This window comes from Eptatretus burgeri, chromosome 7 (assembly GCF_056783735.1).
Source record: "Eptatretus burgeri isolate ZD-2024b chromosome 7, Ebu_testis_v1, whole genome shotgun sequence".
NCBI lineage: Eukaryota > Metazoa > Chordata > Myxini > Myxiniformes > Myxinidae > Eptatretus > Eptatretus burgeri.
Window position 1 is genome coordinate 24,081,451 of NC_140967.1, and position 25,560 is coordinate 24,107,010.

General features: G+C 41.9%; 1 protein-coding gene across 2 annotated transcripts in view; it reads left to right on the forward strand.

Moving 5' to 3' along the window:
- LOC147022831 (calcineurin subunit B type 1-like) overlaps nucleotides 1-25,560 on the forward strand; it is a 57,224-nt gene that overhangs the window by 20,754 nt on the left and 10,910 nt on the right. The window contains exons 3-4 of one of the 2 annotated variants that reach the window (XM_085887720.1): nucleotides 8,506-8,565; nucleotides 21,851-22,038. In XM_085887720.1, coding sequence (XP_085743846.1) covers nucleotides 8,506-8,565; nucleotides 21,851-21,925 — 135 coding nt within the window. In that variant the 3' untranslated portion in view covers nucleotides 21,926-22,038. Of the gene's footprint in view, nucleotides 1-8,505; nucleotides 8,566-21,850; nucleotides 22,039-25,560 lie in introns of those variants that run through there. The other variant, XM_085887718.1, reaches the window with a different exon arrangement.

The window sequence follows — 25,560 nt, forward strand, 5'->3', positions numbered from 1 at the left end:
AGCTTCTTCCTCAGACTCTCTCCCAAGGGGACGGACCCAAACACACTTCACCCAGCTGAGTATCTGCCTCTCAAATCCTCCACGGTTACCCTGGACAGTGTATTGTGCTACTAGGGCAAAGAGAAAATGTGGGAAATAATAAAATAAAAATATAATTGGAAACGCGAGGTGGGAAAAATGAGGAAACTTTATCCTTGGGACAATTAGCACTCTAAACTAAATGACTGTAATTGTCCAAATACATTACGCCTCCAAATGTATTGAGTGTCCATTAAATTACTAATTGTGAGTTCGCCTACGCATTTACTGTTTACAATCATGGCTGGCAAATCAACATTCTCAAAAGCTGATTGTAACATTTCCTCATTGCCTGTAATGTAACGATAGCTGTTTTTCTATGACTGATTGAAAAATACACTATTAAAATAGAAGGGCACTCTGAAGAGCGCATACCTTCACCACGTAATGCCTGATCCACAAGAACATATCGGGCCCAATACATTTTTGAAATATGATGCTATATATCGTTTTTGGCCCTATCTCTCAATGGTGAAGAATCACTTTTAAAATGAAATAATTCTCATATCCAGATCCATATTCGGATCTTCACCAAAATCGAATCAATTTGTCATTTGTCAATTTGTCAATCAATTTGTCCACCAAGTTTCAAATGAAACCGTGCACAACTTTTTTGAGATATCGTGCCATATATCATTTTTGGCCCTTTCTCTCAATGGTGCGGAATCACTTAAAAAATTGTAGTGTCCGGATCCCGATCTTCACCAAAATCTAATCAGTTCGTCCTGTCACACACCCAACCCTGTCTACCAAATTTCATCCGTATTCATCCAAAACGTTTTGAGATCTCCTGCACATAGACAGACAAGCAGATATAATAGAGCGGGGTGAAAACATAACCTCCTTCACCTTCGGTGACGGAGGTAATCAAAGCCTGTCACAAAGCGACGTTTCCCGTTTAGGGTCAAGTACTGGCATTTTGGTGCTTGAAGAGGATGGGTCCCTGTTTTGATTTCAGCTTCTTGATAATTTTATTTCAAAAATCATAATTTGAAGATTCTGAACATCAATGAACACAGGAGACCATTCATATTTATGTCTTATAAACATGGAGAATTATTAAGAAATACCATAGAAAGGCAACATATCTAGTAAGTATGCATTATCGTTCACAACTTGTGTAAGCAATGATGTTCTGGACTGGCCACAAAAGAAATAAGTAAATTGTTACCATGTATAATGCACAATCTAACCTATAGATAAAAGTTTAGTGAAAATGGTTATTATATTTGGAAAATTATGGTAATTTTGTTTACAATGTCCACGTATGCTCATCTGTGAAGGACATAGACGTGGCAATATGCACGTTGACATAAGTACACCAGGGAGGCTTCCCACGTACATTTTGTGATGTTTTGTATGATGAGTGGTTGAAGACGGTCACCTTTTTAATGTGTTGTGATTGATCTAAAAGTTTTCATTGATTTAATAAGTTATTTCTACAGATTTTCTACCACTATCATAAGAGTTTTCATTTTTTGTTTTTGGTGTATCTTTTGATGTTTTTGATCATTATTTTTGGAATTCCCATCTGTACTTCCATAACTATTCACAGTAAAAAGAAAGTTTATCCAAACTTGCATACATGCGCACATCCGACATTTTGCTTTCACCGGCGATCATATTTTCAGTGAATGTTACCACTGACTTTTCAACAAACTAGTGGGGTGACTTTCAAGTTGGATTTAATTTAAATGGGCTCTGCAGAGATTTACAGACAGAATATTATTCAGTATTTTCTGCCAGATGATGGATGGGATGTTCAAGCTGAGACAGTTGCTGGAGAAGAGGTTGGACGTACAAAGTGAAATAGCATTCAGATTTGTGGATCTTGAGAAGGCCTATGACATTGTCCCGAGAGAGATGGTGGTGGCGACACCGAGTTGGATGGGAGTGCCGGAAGCAGAAGTTAGGTTGGTGGAACGTATTTATGAAGGAACGAATGGAAGAGCTTTGGTTGGTCTTTGAATGTCAGAGGAGTTCAGCCTGAACATCGGGGTGAGGCAGAAAGCTCTCTCAGCCCACTTATGTTTATCATGCCGATGGTAAAAATGAAGGCTATTCTGAGGAGGATGTTGTGGTTGCGAGGAAAAGAGGTAGACTGTGGTGAAGATGGGAAGTAAGCGGGAGATGCAGGATGCACTGGGGGGAATGGAAGGAGACATTCTGTAAACATGTATTGAAGATGAGTATGGAGAAGATTGAGGTAATGTGGGTTGAGCAGGAGAGAAAGGAAATTGATATCAGATTAGATAGGAAGGATATCAGGCAGGGAAATAGGTTTGTGTATCTGGTGGGAACGATAACCGGGGATGGTAGTTCGGAGGCACAGGTGCGGAGGGTGGAGGGATTGATGGCAGGCAGAAAAATATGAAGGAAATTGAAAGGGAAAGTTGTGGTATGCTGTGTAATGCTAGCCTACCTTTATGATCAAGACAACAACAGAGGCTGCAGGTCTGCGAAAACAACTGGGTCAGGAGGATTGTGGAAGTGAAGAAGGTGGATAGAAGGAGGATGGACAAATTGAGGGAGCAGATTGGTGTGCAGATGAGCTTCGCAGGGAGATTGGTTAAAAATCTGGCTGATGTCGGCTGCAAACTTTGTACAGATGGAGGTAGAGAGAATAGCAAAGAAAGCGGATCGGTTATAAGGGAGCGAGGTAGGAGAAAAAGAAGTAGACTGTGGTGGAGATGGGAAGATCGTGTGAGGATGGATATCAATAAGGTGGGGGTGGTTGGAGAGTGGAGTGAAAAGGGTGGATTGAAGGAGGATGTATGAACTGAGGGAGCAGATTGTTGTGCAAATGAGTTAGATGGGGAGATTAGTGAAATGCCAGCTGAGATGAGCTGGACACTTGGTGCAGATGGGGTAAGAGAGAATGCATGGCAAAGAGAGCAGATAAGTGGAAAAACGGAGGTCGACTGCGGTTGTGATGGGATGATTGTGTGAGGAGAGATATACGTAAGGTCAGGATGGTTGAAGAGTGGAGAGAGTTGACTGAGGGCAGAGGGAAGTGGAGGAGTATCGTGTTCAAGGCAGGACAGAAGCTTGGTACCATTCGGCCTCACCCCTTATGAAGGAAAGAGAGGAAGAAGAAGTGCAATGTGATATAAGTGTACCGAAGGGGTATGATGGAGCACACAAGAGTTTGACAACATTTAAATCATAGATTTTTTCGATAATGTAGCACCTGCTTGTACACTAGTAGTTGGATTTAACCATCACATTTTGTGGACTTGTGTTTATCACTGCAATTTATTTCAAATTTTTGTTTAAAAAAAAAAAAACCCCGTAATGATCGAAGTGGTGTGATTATGATTGTAATGCTGAAGCATTCCCATGGCACAGTCTTGATCAGTATAGTAGCACAGCATCACCATTTTGCAGTTGTAAACTTTATGATCCTCACCAGCACCCATCTCTATCCTCTTTATCTGCATTGGTCCTCACCAGCACACAGCTCTAACCTGTGGCCCCTAGAAGCTGCTGGCATACAACAGCGCAGCCACATTCTGGTAACCAGGTGAGGGTAGCCAATGGGTCTTCCACCCTCAGCGAGTTAGAGACTTGTTTGTCTCTCCATGCATGTGAAGACTGTTTCGGCGGATGGACAGAGGAGATCTGATGAGTTCAATGACCACAAAAGTGAGACAGCAAGGTGAAATTCCACTTCTTAAAGGTGTCATCTTAAGTACAAGGGAACAGATGGTTGATGCAATGTCAGTTTAAAGATTTACAATACCATTAATGTTCTGAGTGGAGCTTGGAGCGAATGTTCTTGGTGCAGCTCAGAACGGATGCAGATGAGTTATGGGAAGCCAAAAGCTTCGGCTCTTTGCGAAGCTTCGAGCTGCTGCAAGCTTATATTACTCTGCGAAGTTTACATCGTGTTGTAAAGCTCATACTGCATTGCGAGGTTCATACCTGCAAAGCTTACATCATGTTGTAAAGCTCATACTGCGTTGCGAGGTTCATACCTGCAAAGCTTACATCGTGTTGTAAAGCTTGTACTGCGTTGCGAGGTTCATACCTGCAAAGCTTACATCGTGTTGTAAAGCTCATACTGCGTTGCGAGGTTCATACCTGCAAAGCTTACATCGTGTTGTAAAGCTCGTACTGCGTTGCGAGGTTCATACCTGCAAAGCTTACATCATGTTGTAAAGCTCATACTGCGTTGCGAGGTTCATACCTGCAAAGCTTACATCGTGTTGTAAAGCTCATACTGCGTTGCGAGGTTCATACCTGCAAAGCTTACATCGTGTTGTAAAGCTTGTACTGCGTTGCGAGGTTCAAATTGAACCATGAGGCCATTGGTGTGACCAGGCCCATTCTACGTTTTATCTACATCCAAGCACTACTCATTGAGGATTATAGTGTTTCACGGAGCTTTATGAAATGATTTAAGAACTTTCTCGAAGCTTCTTTGGGAATGAGTAAACGGTCGAAGGCTTCTGTATGAATACTACTCCTTGTGTCTATATCTGCGTATGACATCCAACAAACCTGCGATACTACGAGCACGAAATCCCTTATGGCAGATAAGCGCTTGCTGCCGTGAAAGCTGGAAACTCAGTTATAACCTCTCTGCCTTGAGGGTGGGCTTTTAAGCCAAATGCGGGAAGAAGGACACTCCAGTGCAATACCTCAGCTTTGTGGTTACTACAGCCATTTCAGCCTGCTGATCCACTGGAGAAACACTCAGCCTGTGGGATTAGTTTGCATGAACTGATCCTCACTTTAAATAGGCCTATGGCAGGTGGGAAGAAAAGTCCTACAGTGATGGGGGAGAGGCAAAATAGTAGTTGCAAGATGGCATTGATGTCCTCGGCCTCAATACTGCATGCAGGAGGGTCAGTAGTATGGGTCGTTTGATTGTTTACCTGAGACAATGTTATCTGGCAGCACCCTGAGTGACCAAGCAGCCTTCTCGAGAGATAGCATTGTGGCCCAAATCTGGAACTTTTTGACACACTTCTGGTCACGTGATCCGCATGACTTCCACAATATAATTAACATCCCTACCCTACCATAATGTTGCAACCCAAATTTGTTAGCATTCTGACAGGTGAGTTGAGAGAATGAAGATTTTGGAAATAACTTGTGCGGCCGCCATTTTGACACGCTTCCGGTCATGTGATCAGCATGGCCTCCACAATTTTACATTAGGACCTTATCCTAATGTTGTGACCCAAATTTGGTCAGATTCTGACTGGTGGGTCTGAAGGAGAAGATTTTTGAAGAATTTGTATGATTTTCACAAAAATTGACACTCGACCATTTTGACACAGTTCCGGTCAAGTGATCGGAATGACTTTGGTAATTTAACATCCCCACCCCGGCCTAATGTTGTAACCCAAATTTGGTAGCATTCTGAACGGTGGATCAGGAGAAGAAGATTTTGGAAGGAATTCGCGGGACTGCAATGCCTGCCTGGCGTTGTTGTTGGTGCCTGGGAATATGCCTGGTGTTTGCTTGATGGTTCGGGTGTTGGGCTTGGGATCCTCGGACCCTAAGTTCAAATCCCATTCAGCTGTTGAATTAATACCAGGTGGGGTTGACTCTGCCTGTTATCCTTCCAAGGTCAGCAAAATGAGGGCCAGCTTGCTGGTATCATGTGTCGGTGTGGCGACCCGTCCAGGATTGTGCCCATCAGCCAAGGAGACTGCTTCGGCAGCACCAACACTCTGCACAGAGTATGTTCCCAATGGATGGATGGATTTTGACACATTTCCGGCCATGTGATCGACATAGCCTCTGCAATTTAACATCAGAACCCTGTCCAAATGTTGTAACCCAAGTTTGGTAACCTTCCTACTCGTGGCTTTGCATTTCCTATCAACAGTCATGAGAGAAACGTTGCTGCAAAATTTCAGCTGGATCGGCCCAGCAGTTTGGCCAGAGAAGTCGAAAAAGAAGACCGATGGACGGACGGTGCGCGATGATAATACTTTCTGGAATGTAAATTCCAGGTAAGCTATAAATGCCTCTGAGTGGGCCAGTGTATTGGAGAAACCATTGTAGATTTACCAAGGCTCCGGTTGAACCATGTAAAACATATATATTGTTACGGCTGTGGAAATTTGCAGCACACCATAAAGGTCCTAAGTTCAGTTATTCCGGTAAGTCTGTGTTCAGTTAGATTTCCCCACCGTTGTTTAATGGGATTTATTTGTGTTATCAGGGCTGTGATCTTTGAGTTAGCTGTTATTCTTTGCTATCGTTATTTTGGACCAACCACCTCCACCACCAACATCGCTCTCACCAATCGCTTCAGACCAACCGCCTCTCCACCACCACAACCACACCTGCCTCTCAACAAACCACGCCATCCTCACTACTTCGCCACCAACCGTCAACATCTCTGCACCACAAACATCGCCTCACCTTCGTTTCCGAAACGACGCCATCTTTGCGCCAGCAGTGGCGAGATCCGATCAAATGGCATCGCTGCATGCAGAGGCAAGGGTTCTCTCGCCATGCAGCGCCGATGATTTCCACAACGTCCGCTCTCCGTGCAGAGGTCGGAGATCAGATCTCGCTTCACCAGCCCTATAAAAGGCTGCGCAGAGCGCCAGTTCAACAGTCTGGAGGGGGTCTGGAAGAGAGTCGAGTCAATCTGAGGGAGAAGCGGTCGGGATCTGGAGCGGTGTGAGGAGCGGAGCTCGAGTCAAGTGGAAGTCCGGGTTCGCCGATGAGACGGAGCGGGGAACACATCAGGCCGGCCGTGCCACGCATGACGGCGCGTTCGTGTGGGATGTGGAGAGGTTGCCAGCCAGCAGCGAACGGTCCAAGGTGATCAGGCTTCGGGACAGTCCGAGCAGCGCGAGGGACGGACGGGCTCTTAAAGAGAGAATCAACTTGGAAAGAGCATAAGGCCTGTTCGTTCCTCTGAGGCATTGCCTGCTGGGCCCGAATCATCGGGCCGTCAGACGAGGCCTGGGAGGGACCGCGGTTATGCTAGCTGCCATGGGGAAGGAGTGTCGTGGGTCGCCCCAGCGAGGAAGGTAACCTGCACGGCCTCGCGGAGCCTCTGCGGTCTACACGGCTCCGTGCAATGAAGACCCAAAGAGGTCCAGTCTGCTCCTCGTCTGTCCTGGGGCTTTTCTTTGCTTTCGAATGAATGTTGTGGCACCATGTCCGCAAGTAGAACTGTATAATTGACTGTACATAATAAATAGATGGTATTCGCTCTTTCCTTTGCATTGTGTTTGGCTGTATAACTGCATGCGCGTTTCACCAATTTGTTGCTTGATTTTATATGTGTAAAATAATAAATGTGCTTGTGTGAATGTCCCCCGTTCGTCGTGTCGTTTTCCCCCATTGAAGTGCCATATTGTTTTTCGGAATACTAGTTGGTTTTTGAATACCGACAGTAGAATCAGGTTTGGCGAGGTCTGGCAAGGTCTGGCGATAATACCCGCTCGGTTATCCCAGAGTGGAACGAACCGCTTAAGCGGTTCGTGTCAAAACAGGCCTTCGCCGAGGTACGGTCCCTCGGTAGCTTATCCGCGTGAATACTTAGGTATATCGACATTCGGCGATTGACCCTGTCGCGCGCGGGTAGAATACGGACTGGGCCGTGGTGTGCGTTGAAGGCACACCCATGACTGGTTCTCGGCGTTGCTCCGGGAAGTCACGACTGAATTGCTCGTCCGGTGGGCGTGCGGCTGCCATTGGCTAAAACAGTCGTTCGCACGCCGGGCGGGCGTAGATTCGTAACTATACATATATATATATATATATATATATATATATATATATATATATATATATATATATATATACATACATACATATATATCCTTCTTTCAATTGTGATGCGTTTATTTCTGGTTGCTGTCGATCGTCCTCTGTATTTTCTCGAAGCCCAGAAACCGATCCCCTGCTTTCCCATCGGCACTGACTTGGTTTCCACGATCGTAGTTTCAACGATCATGGTATTTTCCAAGAACCTAACCCCCATGATATTTGAGGGTTTACTGTACTTGCACGACACCAGTTTAACATCGGATTTTTGAAACTCTGAGACTCTTCTTGGCATGAGATTTTACAAAGCATTACACGGCCTGAAATACTGACACACCACACATAATTTACTATTTGGCATCATGTGATGTCACCACCTAATCACATATTTAAGTATGGCACATATTTGGTGCAAACCTGAAAATGTATACATATATTTTCATTTAATTTTTCTCTGAGTATCTATAAAATGTAATTTTTTTTAAATTTCCGGTTTTTTTTTCAAGAATTTCTTAAGAAGTAAATGCCATTTTGACAAATGTTGGAATGACTGGTTTCTGATTTAAAACTTGGATTAATTTGTATTCTGGTTATTGAGAACATATATTGCATTCTGATTATGTTGACATCAAGGATGTGGTTAAAATACACAAGTAATGGTCAATTTTCTTGTACTTCTAGAGTTCATTGAAGGAGTTTCTCAATTCAGTGTCAAGGGCGATAAGGACCAGAAGCTTCGCTGTAAGTACTTCAAATGTTTTTAGAGTATGGCTTCCTTCTTGATCTTGACCTTCCCCTTGCCAACCTTGAAATAATTTGTAAAAATACCTTTTGATTAAGGTCTTCTTCTACATCCTAATTATAATAAATGACATGTTCAATGCACTGTCAGTTTCACTCTTTAATCACATGTCCTCGATGACATACAAACTTTGCTTTCTGACATGCCACATGAGTCAATTTCAGTGTTTGACTGCAATAAAATAAGAAAATATCTGTTACCTTGCTTTAGCAATCAGCAAATGTAAACAATATTTTTTTCAAGCAGTACACATACAACATCATTTGCACTTCAGGTATGAAATCTACTTGCACATCATTAATTATTTTTGAGTTTTTACAAATTCTTCAATTAACATGTAGAGCTAAATTGTAACACATGCAAGTGATACACTTCTCAAGTTCCATCAAAACGTACGCGTAAATAACAGATAAGAGTTAATGATGTACAAGTTTCTGAAAATGCCGCCACATGACTTGGAGAACCTGACATACTTTATTCATCACATCAAACATGTGTAAATGCAATTTCAAACAAACAAATTAAGGTTAACCATTACGAAGCAGTTACCGTTTTAAAGACCTCGGCACCAAGAGACCTCTCCACGGAAGCTGCCATCTTGTGTGTAATATCACTCACGCACAACATCTGCTTATGTATAACTTGTGTCGAAGTTTTTCAGTTATTTCCCTTAAATGATCAAACATGTGTAAAATGTCATTTCAAACAAATAAATGAAGGTTTAACCATTACATGTGCTTTTTGAGAGCCTTTAGTGTGGATAGGGTTTAATTGAGCCTTTTAAGATTGCCTATGTACTGTATGACCCACTTAATATTTGATCTTTATCATGTGTCACCATTCATAATTTTCCTGATACCTCGAGACATCCAAAATTATGAACATTTTTACAGCACTACAAAGAGTAGAACTTTTAACCCTAGTCCTACCAACTGGGGTCTTTTGGGATCCCAGGCATACATTTTGATGTTATTTCTGTATTGGTTTAATGGTGTATTTAATGTTGTATTAGTTTGTTTACCTGTATGTGCTGGTAATAAATATATATGATATTTTGAGATCCCACTTTGCTGCACAGAGTTACAAGCAAATCTTTTCTGGGGTCCAAAAAGACCCCTGTTTTCGTTCATTTTTTTGCATATATGATTACTTCATATGGTATTTGTGTTGATGAAATCATTCCAATTTTTTTTATGCTTGAGTTTGTTTACTTTAAAACTAAAACATCATCCAATCAAAATAATTGTTTCCTCTTTGATGTGAAACTTCAGCAGATTGAATGAAAGTGATTTTTGAGTTGGGGTGAAATTTAGTGATGAAAGTCCCCAGTAGGTAGGTTAATTTTAGATTTTATATTTATTTTTCTTATGTTTGTTGACTTTATCAATAAAACACCATGTTTAGTCATTGATGTGAAACTGGCAGATTTAGTGAAATTGAGTGGTTTTTGAGTTGAGGTCCGTAAAGACGCCATTTGGTATGATTAGGAAGTAAAATATGTTGGTCAGACTACGGTTAAAGATCCCTCTTTCATGAGTTTAAGGAAGGCTTTACTGACCTATCGATGGGTCACGAGTGGCCCCTCTCAGATGCTGACCTTTGACCCTGAAGCTGACAAGTCACAGATAACTCTGCCACCCAATGAATTGCTGAGCAACTGTGAACGCCGTTTGAGGCAGCTAAAATCGAGCAGGGTCCCCACGCCCACAATTGCGTTACCTTACTGGTGAATTAGCTATCTCAACTTGGGAACCGTGCTTTCGACTTCCCACCCTGTCGACTTATTATGTACGGTCGAGCGAATCCATAGGTGGGAGGTCGGCTAAGCTTGTGGAGCAAATTAATGGGGCACAACTTCCTGTATATTTATTATTTACACTATGTCTAACCAATGGAGTAACATTTCAACATTTTTTTTCCAGAAAATAAAAAGAATCATACTTTTCAAGTGAAAACAAAAAAGAACTTGGACTTTTTATTATAAGTCAAAACAATTTTATACTGTACCATCATTTTTTTGGGTGATACTTAGCTTATCTTGAATTTACATTCCCGATAAGGTATTGTCATCGTGCAACGGCTGTCTACTTTTTCGACTTCTCCGGCCAAACCACTCGACCGAACTGGCTGAAATTTTGCAGCAACGTTCCTCTCCTGACTAATAACAGGCATTGCAAAGCTCGTTCCGGTCACATGACTTTAAGTAGGTCAAAATAGCCGACTTGTAAATTTCTTCAAAAATCTTCTCCAGACCCACCAGTCAGAACTCTACGAAATTTGGGTTGCAATATTAGGACATGGTCCTCATGTTAAATTGCGGAGACCATGCTGATCACTTGACCGGAAGTGTCAAAATTGCGGTCGTGCAAATTCCTTCCAAAATCTTCTTTCAACCAACCTGTCAGAATGCTGACAAATTTGAGTTGCAATATTATAGTAGTGTAGGGATGTTAATTATATTGTCGAAGTCATGCGGATAACATGACTGGAAGTGTGTCAAAATGGCTGACTTGGTCATCTTTTGGGAAAATAGTATTAATTCCTTTAAAAATCTTCTCCAGACCCACCCATCAGAATGCTACCATATTTTGGTTGCAACATTAGGACAGGGTCGTTATGCTAAATTGCAGAGGTCATGGCGATCACATGACCGGAAGTGTGTCAAAATGGTGGACTGAGTAAAATTTTTGGAAAATCGCATGAATTCCTTCAAAAATCTTCATCACCTGACCCACCAGTCAGAATTTTTTTTTTTTTTTTGCAGTCAATTGCATGTTTAAAATTGACGTTTTCATAAAATAATTTAAAGTCATACGCAAATAGCAAACCTCTTCCCTCCCTCCGATTTTTTTTGTATGACTGAAAATATTGATAATTTTGTTTAGTCCCGAAGAGAAAAGCACAAATCGCCCGTCTGTGTGTACCCGTCCTCACATAATTCACAAACTCCTTTCCAAGTCGGCTTTCTTTATCATCTCAGCTGTTTGCAATTAAGATCAACAAATTGATCAATATCGAGTATTCAAGACAGCATATTATGCCAAGTGTTGGTTTAATGGTTAGGGTGGTGGGCTTGGGATCCCAGGGTCCTGAGTTCAAATCCTGCTCAGCTGTTAAATTAATACCAGGTGGGGTTAACTCGGCCTGTCATCCATCCGAGGTCGGCAAAATGACTGGCAGCATGCTGGTATACTGTGTCGGAGTGGCGACCCGTCCAGGATTGTGCCCAATAGCCAAGGAGACTGCTTCGGCAGCACCAACGCTCTGCACAGAGTATGGTCCCAATGGATGGATGGATGACAGCATATTGTGCAGGGTGTCCATAACATCCTTGTGTAACTTTAAACTTTTATAACTTTTGATGTATACATGATGGAACCAAACTGCAAATGGCATATGAAAGCATAATTCATCAAGTTTTGTTATTCTTCATGTTGTTATCAATGTTGTTGCTATTGCTGTTGCTAAATACACAATTCCCATTGGTTTATTGGCGAATTGCCATTTTCTGATGCGGCAACTTCTACATCAGTGGTGAAGTCAACCACCACAGTTACCAAATTTGGGGGACAGAAAAACTTCACCAAGGCTGGCAATATTAAAGAGACTCGCCAAAAATCAATGTCGGGAGTTCTCTCAGCGAGTCATGCATCACTGATTCTTTCTTCCTTTTCCCTGATTCTTTCTTCCTTTTTTTGGAAAAAGTAACATTCAATGGTGAACGTTACTATGCATTGTTGTATAATTCCTTTGTTCCCGAACTACGATGATTAAATCTTTCACATATCACCGTGTGTAGTGCTGGGACTCAAATTAGGAAAAACTTGTTTTGGATCCGGCTCGGTAATTTTGGCAAAAATTTGCCATGTCCCGATTTAGCTCGGAACTTGGATTGCAAACGTTATTTATTTATTAATTCGGCCAAGGACGAACGAAGCGAAGTCTGAGGCGAAAATAAATGCAATGCTACAATGAAATAAATGCAATGCTACATCCAATTTAAATTTAATGCAGGAGACACCATCCATAAAACAAGGTCCAAATGCTGTTAAGCCAAGCACACGAATGTTATCAACCAAACGCTGTTCACCTTTTCAAATTCGACTTGATGAGATCTGTTAAAGTGCTATTCTGCTTTCCTTTAGTAAATTGTTTGTTAAAGTGTCATCTGCTGCATGTTCAGTTTATCTCATTGGAACTCTGCAAGGGTGTACCAGCACCTTCAAATTTAACATGAATGTTGATCTTGCATGTAAAGTACCTCTTTATTCTTCCAACATTGTTCGATCCATCCATGCAGTGCATTATCTCCTATCTCCTATCTGATACCTGGGGGTACTCCTTTGTATTTCTATTACCACTACGCTAATGTTTATGTGTAGACTTTAACCCTTTTCTTGTGCATTTGACGAGCATTGTAAAGTGTACGGGATTTTTAAAAAATTTATTTTGAAGAATCTTATTTACCGATGATGGTTGTTGAGCAATGGCAGTGGTGGTGTAGCATAGTGGTTGTGGTGATTCGTGATGGAAGTGGTCGGTCGTACATTGTGGCTGTTAATGGTGAAGGTAAGTAAGCTTGGGTTGTGGTCCAATGGTGTGGTGAGTTTTATAAAAGTGCTGTGGTGGTGTATGACATGTTGCAACTTTGGAGTTTGAGTCTGGTGAAGTTTGAGGTGAAACGTCTTGGATAATGGTGCGGGATTTGAATGAGAAATTGCACGCGTATATAAATGACTTGTCCCTGGTGTGCATGCATGTGTGAAGGAAAGAGAGGTTCATATGTGCAGCAAAGCAAACTAATGTGAAGAATTAAAGATGGGTAAGGAATGAAAAGAGAAACACTACCTAAAGCCCTTGCAACACATTTTCCCATAAACCCACTACACATAAAGGAAGGGTTATCTAAAACGAATACTAATGAAAGAAGAAAAATTGCAATCAGAGATTGCAGACCCTCGCTAGGTCTTAGTTTTGTGTTTTGTTTGTGTCATTTTGTGTGGTGTTTGTGTACTGGTGTTACGTAATTAATATTAGACATAGCTGGAACTCCATCCATCCAGTGGGACCACACTCTGTACAGAGCATCGGTGCTGCCAAAGCAGTCTCATGGGCTATTGGGCACAATCCTGGATGGGTCACCACTTCGACGCAGGGTATTCGAATGGCTCAATCATCCTAGCAAGCTGGTACTCATTTTGCCGACCTCGGAAGGACGACATGCTGAGTCCACCCCACCTGGTTTAATTCAATGGCTGAGCAGGATTTGAACTCGAACGCAAGGACCCCAAGCCCGCCATCCTAACCATTCAGCCAACACCAGGCATATAGCTAGAACTGCCACTTTATAACTGCTGGCAGTGATGACTGGGTACCAAGACGTCACACTTTGATGCATCCCCGCTTTGATCAGACATTTCACCCTGACCCATGACGTTTATTATTACCCTCGCCTAAGGAGGAGGTATTGCATTTGGGTCCGTTCGTTTGTTACTTACGAAATCTAAAGATTTCGTAAGTATATTAATCACTTTCGTTTCTGTTTGTTTGTTTGTGTGTTTGTTACTTAGGAAATCTAAAGATTTCGTAAGTATATTGATGCCTTCCGTGTTTGTTTGTTTGTTAGTTTGTTACTTACGAAATCTTTAGATTTCGTAAGTATATTGATGCCTTCCGTTTCTGTTGTTTGTTTGTTTGTTTGTTTGTAGGCACGATAACTCGAGAACGGAAGAAGCTACCAATGTCAAATTACACCTCGTGATTCAGGAGGGTGATGGCTAGTGCTGATTAGATTTTGGTCAAAATCGGTCAAAGGTCAAGGTCACGGTGAGGTCAAATATTCGATTTTTGATGGTTTGGTACAGATAACTCGAGAACGGAAGAAGCTACCAATGTCAAATTACACCACGTGATTCAGGAGGGTGGTGGCTAGCGCTGATTAGATTTTGGTCAAAATCGGTCCAAGGTCAAGGTCACAGTGAGGTCAAACATCCAAAACATTCGATTTTTGATGGTTTGGTACAGAATCATCGTAAAAAATTCTGGTTTGTGTCGCTACCTTCTCAAGAGACAGCTTTTATTAGACAAGGTCAGAGGTCAAGTTGATGATTTCGTAAGTACCAGTCTATGACTGCTTGTTTGTTTGTTTGTTTGTAGGCACGATAACTCGAGAACGGAAGAAGCTACCAATGTCAAATTACACCACGTGATTCAGGAGGCTGATGGCTAGTGCTGATTAGATTTTGGTCAAAGGTCAAGGTCATGGTGAGGTCAAATATTCGATTTTTGATGGTTTGGTACAGATAACTCGAGAACGGAAGAAGCTACCAATGTCAAATTACACCACGTGATTCAGGAGGGTGGTGGCTCGTGCTGATTAGATTTTGGTCAAAATCGGTCAAGGGTCAAGGTCACAGTGAGGTCAAACATCCAAAACATTCGATTTTTGATGGTTTGGAACAGAATCATCGTAGAATCTTCTGGTTTGCGTCGCTACCTTCTCGAGAGACAGCTTTTATTGATCAACGTCAGTGGTCAAGTTGACAATTTCGTAAGTACCAGTCTATGACTGCTTGTTTGTTTGTTACTTACGAAATCTAAAGATTTCGTAAGTATATTGATGACTTCCGTTTCTGTTTGCTTGTTTGTTTGTTTGTAGACACGATAACTCAAGAACGGAAGGAGCTACCAATGTCAAATTGCACCACGTGATTCAGGAGGGTGATGGCTAGTTCTGATTAGATTTTGGTCAAAATCGGTCAAAGGTCAAGGTCACAGTGAGGTCAAACATAATTCCATAAATTAATGTGGAGAAATGGAGTATTTTTGCTTCGCTCGACGTTACGAGTTCGTTTTAACTTCGATTTTAATTTTGTCTTCGGTTTTTGCGATCGCTTAGGACGCTTGAAACTCGGTTGTCGAAATTCCGGTAAAAATCGGATGTTTTGGAGACGTTTTAAGATTGTATAAAAAATATTTCACTCGACGCGTCATGGGTCGTCCCATGATGCAGTGCGCTCGAGCAGACGCGTCGTTGAGTTACGTTAAGGTATAATATAATTGCGTGGAGAAATGGAGATTTTTGCTTCGGTTGACGTTACGATTTTTGATGGTTTGATACAGAATCATCGTAGAAACTTCTGGTTTGCGTCGCTACCTTCTCGAGAAACAGCTTTTATTAGACAAGGTCAGAGGTCAAGTTGACGATTTCGTAAGTACCATTTTATGACTGCTTATTTGTTTGTTAATCTTGCTGAAATTTTCGGCAAGATTGTATCGGTCAGTAAGTTAGTTAGTTTGTTTATTTATTTATTTTTTTGTTTATTTGTTTGTTTGTCACTTTGTTTCATAAAAGTGTTTGTCGTCGCCTATTTTTCGCCTTTAAATCACTCTGTAGAGCGCAATTCTCATTGAAATCTCTTGTGGTTACACATATCATAGTATTATTGGAATACCCTTCAGCACACATAATGGTCAAGGTCACTTTGTGGTAAATCATGGAGTTCAACGAAACCCTAATTTTGGGAGTAATTTTGATCGAATCTTCTCAAAACTTTGTCGGAATGTCGCATATGGTTTAGCGCTCAGCTGATAAGTTTTTGGTGGAGATCGGCCTTGACCTTTATGGTTAGCGCCTGAGGTCGAAATGTTTTGACCCCAAGGTCAATTTTTCAAATCTTAGTTACCATATCGAGTAATACCTCATATGAAAGCCCTTGATGAGCGCTTTCCAGATCTGTAACAAGGTTGACGCTATGACGTCATTTGATGACATCATGACGAAAAAACGGATTTTTCATGAACATTTTATTTCCTCAGTTCTTAGACAATTCTCATTGAAATCTCTTGTGGTTACACATATCATAGTATTATTGGAATACCCTTCAGCACAGATAATGGTCAAGGTCAAAGGTCAAGGTCACTTTGTGGTAAATCATGGAGTTCAACGAAACCCTAATTTTGGGAGTAATTTTGATCGAATCTTCTCAAAACTTTGTAGGAATGTAGCATATGGTTTAGCGCTCAGCTGATAAGTTTTTGGTGGAGATCGGCCTTGACCTTCATGGTTAGCGCCTGAGGTCGAAATGTTTTGACCCCAAGGTCAATTTTTCAAATCTTAGGTACCATATCGAGTAATACCTCATATGAAAGCCCTTGGTGAGCGCTTTCCAGATCTGTAGTTTGTCAAGGAACCAAAAATGCTTCCTGCGAGAACAGAACGTTCTCGAGCATCCATATATTATTGGTAGTTTTCAATCTTAAGATTTATCTTGAGATAATTATCAATAGACTCTTTCCACAAGTCTCTATACGCCGAGCGATAGACTCTGATCAATGTGTCACAAGTATTTGTTTCAGTTTGCGCTTCATGTGCTTCCGTTCGGCAAGATTTTCCGTTCTATGAACGGAATTCTGGTTTGTTACTTACGAAATCTAAAGAATCTAAAGATTTCGTAAGTATATTGATGACTTCCGTTTCTGTTTGTTTGTTTGTTTGTTTGTTTGTAGGCACGATAACTCGAGAATGGAAGAAGCTTCCAATGTCAAATTACACCACGTGATTCAGGAGGGTGATGGCTAGTGCTGATTAGATTTTGGTCAAAATCGGTCAAAGGTCAAGGTCACAGTGAGGTCAAATATTCGATTTTTGATAGTTTGGGACAGAAAATACGAGAACGGAAGAAGCTACCAATGTCAAATTACACCACGTGATTCAGGAGGGTGATGGCTAGTGCTGATTAGATTTTGGTCAAAAACGGTCAAGGTCACAGTGAGGTCAAACATTCGATTTTTGATGGTTTGGAACAGAATCATCGTAGAAACTTCTGGTTTGCGTCTTTACCTTCTCTAGAGACAGCTTTTATTAGACAAGGTCAGAGGTCAAGTTGACGATTTTGTAAGTACCAGTCTATGACTGCTTGTTTACCTTCGCATTCTGCGAAAGGTTATGTTTTGGTCGGCGTGTATTTATTTATTTATTTATTTATTTGTAATCTTGTGATTCGTATAACTCAAAAAGTATTAAACCGAATTGCATGAAATTTGGTGGGATGATTGGTTATTAGCCAGGAAGCATTCGATTAGATTTTGGGATCGTTCGGGTCAAAGGTCAAGGTCACGAAAAGGTCAAAATCGTCTTTTTACGATAACACGGTCAATTTTTATTCAATTTGCATGCAACTAACGCCAAAATGTTCAGAATTCAACGCCTCATCTTGTGATATGCAATATGACACAATGACACCCATACTCTTGTTTGCGGTTAGGGGTCAAAGGTCAGGGGGGTCACGACCTTGAAAAATATGCGGTTTTTGTCATAACTCGGTCAATTCTTGTCTGCTTTACATGAACCCAGCACCAAAATGTTCAGAATTTAATGCCCAATCTTGTGACACAATGACGTCATAACACATGTCACCGGTTGGGGTAAAATGTCGGGGGGGGGGGGTCACGCCCTTGAAAAATATGCGGTTTTCGGCATAACTCAGTCAATTCTTATTCGATTTGCATGAAACCAGCATCAAACGAGATTACCTTCTCTTGTTGAAACGTTGTATTCACCGAGCTTGCGAGTGAAGACTCGCCAAAACGACGTGAGTTGATTGTTGTTTAGTCCGTAACCCCCGAAAGTCGGGGGGGGGGGGGTCATGACATTATAGATATGTGGTTTGTGTCATAAGACCATTGATATGAAACCAGTTCCCCACACTCATACCAAGAACAAAGAAAGTAGTGGTGGCGAAGGTATGCGCTCTATGAGTGCCCGTTCTAGTTGTTTGTTTGTTTGTAGGCACGATAACTCGAGAACAGAAGAAGCTACCAATGTCAAATTACACCACGTGATTCAGGAGGGTGATGGCTAGTGCTGATTAGATTTTGGTCAAAATCGGTCAAAGGTCAAGGTCATGGTGAGGTCAAATATTCGATTTTTGATGGTTTGGTACAGATAACTCGAACGGAAGAAGCTACCAATGTCAAATTACACCACGTGATTCAGGAGGCTGATGGCTAGTGCTGATTAGATTTTGGTCAAAATCGGTCAAAGGTCAAGGTCACAGTGAGGTCAAACATCCAAAAAATGATATCTTGAGAACGGAAGAAGCTTCCAATGTCAAATTACACCACGTGATTCAGGAGGGTGGTGGCTAGCGCTGATTAGATTTTGGTCAAAGGTCAAGGTCACAGTGAGGTCAAACATCCAAAACATTCGATTTTTGATGGTTTGGTACAGAATCATCGTAGAAACTTCTGGTTTGTGTCGCTACCTTCTCAAGAGACAGCTTTTATTAGACAAGGTCAGAGGTCAAGTTGACGATTTCGTAAGTACCAGTCTATGAATGCTTGTTTGCTTGTTTGTAGGCACTATAATTCGAGAACGGAAGAAGCTACCAATGTCAAATTACACCAAGTGATTCAGGAGGGTGATGGCTAGCGCTGATTAGATTTTGGTCAAAATCGGTCAAAGGTCAAGGTCATAGTGAGGTCAAACATAATTCCGTAAATTCATGTGGAGAAATGGAGTATTTTTGCTTCGCTCGACGCTACGAGTTCGTTTTAACTTCAATTTTAATTTTGTCTTCGGTTTTTGCGATCCCTTAGGACGCTTACAACTCGGTTGTCAAAAATCTGGGAAAAATCGGATGTTTTGGAGACTTTTTAAGATTGTATAAAAAATATTTCACTCGACGCGTCACGGGTCGTCACATGATGCAGTGCGCTCGAGCAGACGCGTCGTTGAGTCACGTTAAGGTTTTGCGTGTGCGCGCTGACGGTGTTTTCGATAAAGATGGTGTTTAAAAGTCATTTTTTATCCCAATAAAGGTTATCGTCGCATGCCTGACTCGGTGAGCCGTCAGATTATGTAAAGATTGTTGGTGGATGGCCGAATATTACGGTTTTGTGACTTTGATGAAATAATAACCTCTCCGACTCTCTGGAAAATCCTCTTTCTCTTTGCCGACGACTCCACCCTCTGCAGTACCATCTGTCATCCCTCAGACCGGCAAGCAGCAGCTTCTTCGCTCACTGCAGATCTGGATAAAATCACAAACTGGTCCAACACGTGGAACATGTCTTTCAATCCAGACAAATCTCACACTCTCACTATGTCTCTTTGAAAGGACCGTTTAGAAAACCCCCCCATCCACTTTCTCAACAATCCTCTGGAAGAAGTCTTTTCTTTCAAGCTTCTGGGTCTCACTATCTGCCATGATCTTTCCTGGGAAAGTCACATTTCCAACCTCGCCTCAAAAGCCAGTCGCCGACTGGGAATCCTCCGTCGTGCAAAGTCCTTCCTCGGCCCTCTTGAGCTCCTGACCACTTACAAAGCTTTTGTCCGTAGCCTGATGGAGTACTGCTCTCCCCTCTGGGCTGGTGCTCCTGCCTCCCACCTTTCTCGGCTTCACGCCGTCGAAACCAGGGCATTTAAGATCATCGGCATCTCCCGCAATGAAGCTGAGTCTTTGGGCCTCTCACTCAATCACCGCAGGTTGGTCGGTGGTCTTTCTGTCTTCTACCGACTCCTCTCCAGCCTTGCCCCCCCCCTGCTCTCTCTGTGATCTGTCCCCACCACATTTCCACAGGGTGCTCAAGGTCCGCCAACAACCCCCTTCTGGTAAAACCACCAAAATCACGAATCACTGCTCATCGTCACTCTTTCATTCCTCTTTTTTTCCCCGCCTTTGGAATAAACTTCCTCACTCTATTCTTTCCCATTCTTCCCTCCAGGCTTTCAAAACAGCTGTTCACCACCACCTCTTATCTTCCCCCATCCAAATCCTCGATCTTTTCTACCCCCGATAATCCACACAAGCCCACTTCCTTCAATTCCCCTGCTTTCCTTCCTGAAAGTCCCTGTAATGTCCATCTTCTCTTTGCCATGTTCCCCGTCCCATCCCCATCCCTCTCCCTTCCACAGTTCACCTAATGTGTCTGTTCCCCACTGTTTTGTCCCTTCCACTCCCGCCCCTCTTGTCTCATGCCCCCGTGCTGTGAGTTGTGTGTTAGCTCTCATATGAGCCTCGACAAGGTATACAAAAAAAAAAAATATATATGTATATGTATATGTATGTATATATATATATGTATATGTATATGTATGTATATATATATATATATATATATATATATATATATATATATATATATATATATATATATATATATATATATATATATACATATATACAATAATTGCGTGGAGAAATGGAGATTTTTGCTTCGGTCAATTTTGCGATTTTTGATGGTTTGGTACAGAATCATTGTAGAAACTTCTGGTTTGCATCGCTACCTTCTCTCGAGACAGCTTTTATTGGACAAGGTCAGAGGTCAAGTTGACGATTTTCTAAGTACCAGCCTATGACTGCTTGTTTGTTTGTTTGTCCGCACAGAACTTTCGTGTTTTTCTCCGCAACCGCTTGTCGGATTGAAACAATTTTCACCATTGGTGCGAATACTCATGCAGAATGTTTTAATGGTAATGATGATGTCATAGGTTACATGGTGTGGCAGCCATGTTGGAAAAATGAAAAAACTTTGGACCTCTGTATCTCTGTAACCGTACCAAGGAAAAAAAATGAAACTTGGCACACGGAAAGTACTTCTCATGGGGAATGTGATATTTTTTATGACGTCATAGGTGCCTTTGTTGTAACTTCAGAATTGAAGTCACTTCCCATCCTAGACACTTCCGTAGTGGTATTGCACGTGTCTAGGTGTCAAACGGTTTCTGAGTTTGCTTCACACAAATTCAAAGACTACCTCCTTTATGAGTTGTAGAGTTAATGGTTTTCTACAGCTTTTAATATTACTTATGAGTTATTGCCCTCACCGAAGGCGAGGGTGTTGCATTTGGGTCCATTTGTTTGTCTATCAATCAGTCTGTTTGTCGATTTGTCTGTTTGTCCGCACAGAATGTGCTAACGTAGGTGAAAAATGCCACCTCTTGGTAGCCAGAAGTACACGTTCTCTTTTTTTCAACCCAGTACCTCTATAAAGTATGTACAATCAGAATGTGAGTACATCTATAAAGTATGTACAATTATAATGTGAGTCCATCTATAAAGTATGTATAATTGATTGTGATTACGTCTATCAAATCCATACAATAAAACCACATGAAACAAGTCGGTGAGGGAATGCAATCTTTGCTTGTTCTGGTTTCTATGATTTTAGCTGGGAGGGATCTCTTAACTTGCTTCCCTCTTTCTCTCCCACCTTTCGCAGTTGCTTTTCGAATTTATGACATGGACCAAGATGGGTTTATTACCAATGGGGAACTTTTCCAGGTCCTCAAGATGATGGTTGGAAACAACCTGAAGGACACGCAACTGCAGCAAATTGTTGATAAAACCATCATCCTTGCAGACAAAGATGGGGATGGACAGATATCATTTGATGAATTTTGTGCTGTGAGTATACTTTTTTTCACATCTTCTGTTTTGGAAACATTAAAAAGAAAATCATTTTTGTCTTTAACTCTAAACTTCTGTGTATTTTGTTTCTTGAGAGAATTGGTTCCAATGTAATAACTTTTTAATGGCCCATGTAATCCTTTTTTTTTTTTTTTTATAAAATAGGACCACTGGACCTGAAGCTTATCTGGGCGCTGGCCTAATGTTGTAACTCAAATTTGGTAGCATTCTGATAGGTGGATCAGGCGAAGAACATTTTTGAAGGAATTTGCGGGAACGCCATTTTGAAACACTTCCGGTCATGTGATCGACATGGCCTCCGCAATTTAACATCACAACCCTGGCCGAATGTTGTAACCCATATTTGGTAGCATTATGACTCGTTGGTCTGGAGAAGAAGATTTTTGAAGGAATTTACATGATTTTTCCCAAAAATTGACTGTTGGCCATTTTGATACACTTCCGGTCACGGGATCGGCATTACCTTCGCAATTTAACGTCCCTACCCTGGCCGAATGCTGCAACCCAAATTTGGTAGCATTATTCTTGCTGGGTCTGGGAAGCAGATTTTTGAAGAAATTTACTAAGTCAGCCATTTTGACCTACTTGAAGTCATGTGATCGGAATGAGCTTTGCACATCCTGCTACCAGTCAGGAGAGGAACGTTTCTGCAAAATTTCAGCCAGATCGACCTAGTGGTTTGGCTGGAGAAGTCGTAAAAGGAGACGGACGGACAGTGCATGATGACAATGTCTTATCCGAAATGTAAATTCCAGATAAGCTAAAATTTCCATATATTTACTTGGTATAGAAAACAAAATGCTCTGAATGTACAAGTAGGTGTGGCGACTACTTTAAGTGTTGCGCAACCCTTCAAATGTGAGGCATTTCAAATATAGTACAGGCATTTCAGCAGAAATATTTGGTCAACCTCCCACAAATTGCAACAAAAGCAGACTCAACAGATTTTGATTCCTGGATATGTCCTCAGTGACAGAAAAAAGTCCTAAAGGATCCTCCAGGGGGAAAAGTCCTGAAATCGTGGAAATCCAATATGGCCGCCACCCAGCTTCAGGGAAAATGAGAAAATTGTAGATTGATATTTTAATTTGTAAATATTTGTTTTTCTGCATTCTAATTGTTTCTAGTTATGGTCAGTATATTGATATACAAGAATAATTATAAAAAAGAGAAATGTATTGAGGGTAAAATAAAAAATTATAGCTTTTTTGTCCAAAAATGTCAATTTTTTGTCCCGAAAAAAAAATAAAATATTTACCTGATACTGATTTTGGCTCCTGGACAAAAAAAAGAAACGTTGAAGACACAAGATGAAATCAAGTCTATGGCAATACAATATAATTATGTAAATCATTGAAACATGACAAAATTCACAATTCCACTCTGAGCAATCACATCTGCCTGACGAAGGTTTCGAAATGAAAATGAAAATTCGCATTAAACTCAAAGTACATCCATTATAAACTTACTGTACATGTTGAGAAAAATCAAGCGTATTAAAGTTAGAACTCGACAATGTCGTCATCATCCTCATCATTGTCACATGGAGTGTTTGTGCAGCCAGAGCCCCTGCAGTTTCCACAAGCTGGAGTGCACTCAATGTTGTGCTTCTTGCATGTGCATCTCATGGTGCTACATTCAGCCTGGCAGTTGCACTTAATGACACGTAACATCTTTTCAGGAGCATAAGCTATTAATGTCTGAAGTGGCACAAAACCCTCGTCACACTTCTGCCAACCCCACTCTGTGGAAGATGTATTGAAGTCTGACGTCTTGAAACGAATCAAAGACCACCTTCAGAAGCATGCCGAGTCTGCAAAGATATCTTCTAGAACTTCAGCGCTCTGCGTTCAGTATATGGACATGCAAGGCATTCTACGCAAATACATCCGGGCAGAGCGCACTGGGAACTGGGCACTACATCTCCAGGCCATCCAGGAAATGCTGCCTTACCTGGCAGCCTCGGCCACAACCTGTATGCCAAATCTGCGAGGGTGTATCTGCGAGGTGTCCAAATCTGCGAGGTGTCCAACCTCAAAACTCAACATCGCAATGTCCAACAATGTTTTGATGAGGGGTTCCATGTGGTTCGACGAAGTGATCGCCTGTGGGCAGGTCTTTCATCTGACCTGATCATCGAACAAGTTCTGATGAGAAGTTTGAAGACCAACGGGGGGCTCACACGAGGGCGAGGAATGAAAGAGCAACAACGGCTGGTATGGCTACTATCAATGCCTGCCTGTGCAGAAATAAACCAGGCAATGCAGGAGCTCACAGGTGTGAACTACAACACTGGAGAGCAGAAGAAGGACATGACCAAGGCAAGACAATCTCGTGACTGGAAGGACACACTATCAGCTCTTCAGTATTTACAGGAACGGAATCCGTTCAGTAGTGATCCACGTCTGAGGAACATTGCCACTGGAGTTCATGCACACCCCACCTTCAACGTTGATACAGCACATGCTGTAGGAGCCAAAATATTGAAATCTATGGATGGGAAAACACCTGCCGAGTACACATTTAAGAGGAAAGACCAAGTTGTCACCCTCGGCATGAAGTCATCTGTCAAGATTGATGGAGAGCAAGTCCAGGTTGACCCACAACTCCTCTTCCAGAGACTGATCACTGTTGCACAGACAGTAGAAGAACTGGAGTCGGCCTTCAAATATGAACTGTGCAGCTATCCACCAGCCCTCTTTGATTCCTCTCTTCAGCTCCGAGAAGCACACAAGCCAGTCTTTGCTGATGCCATCTGGGATCTTCTTGGATCCGATGTCCCAGCCGATATCCCCAATGATGGGCAACAGTATGTTTTGGATGGCGGGGCACTTGTTCAACGCATTCCATGGTCTCGTGGATCGACATACATAGACATATGCCACCAGTACACTGATTATGTAACGAAGAAGTACGGAGATGCCATAGTCGTGTTTGATGGTTATGAGAGTACCAACACGAAGGACATGACACACCAGAGACGGTCTAAAGGGAATGCTGGCACTACTGTGACATTTACAGCTGACATGCGTCTCACAATGAAGAAGGAACAGTTTCTTGCCAATAGGCAGAATAAACAGCGATTCATTTTTATGTTGAGTGAAGAGCTTCAGAAGAACTGTGAGACACACCATTCAGAATCCTTCAGAAGAACTGTGAGAACTGTGCCTCAGGGGATGCTGATCTCCTGATTGTACTGAAGGTCGTGCAGTCTGCTACTGTCACCAACACTGTTAGTTGGTGATGGCACAGACCTTCTTTGTCCTCCTATGCTACCATGCAAGCGTAGAATCCCATGACCTCTTCTTTTGTCCCGAGCCAAAGAAGAACACGAAGAAGCCTCGCATCAAGGCTACAAAGAAAATGATTGGTACAGACATATGCAAGCACATACTGTTTCTACATGCAGTTCTTGGGTGCGACACGACATCTCGTCTTCATGGGATTGGAAAGGGAGCTTCCCTCAAAAAGTTCAAAGCAAACAACACATTCCATGAGCAG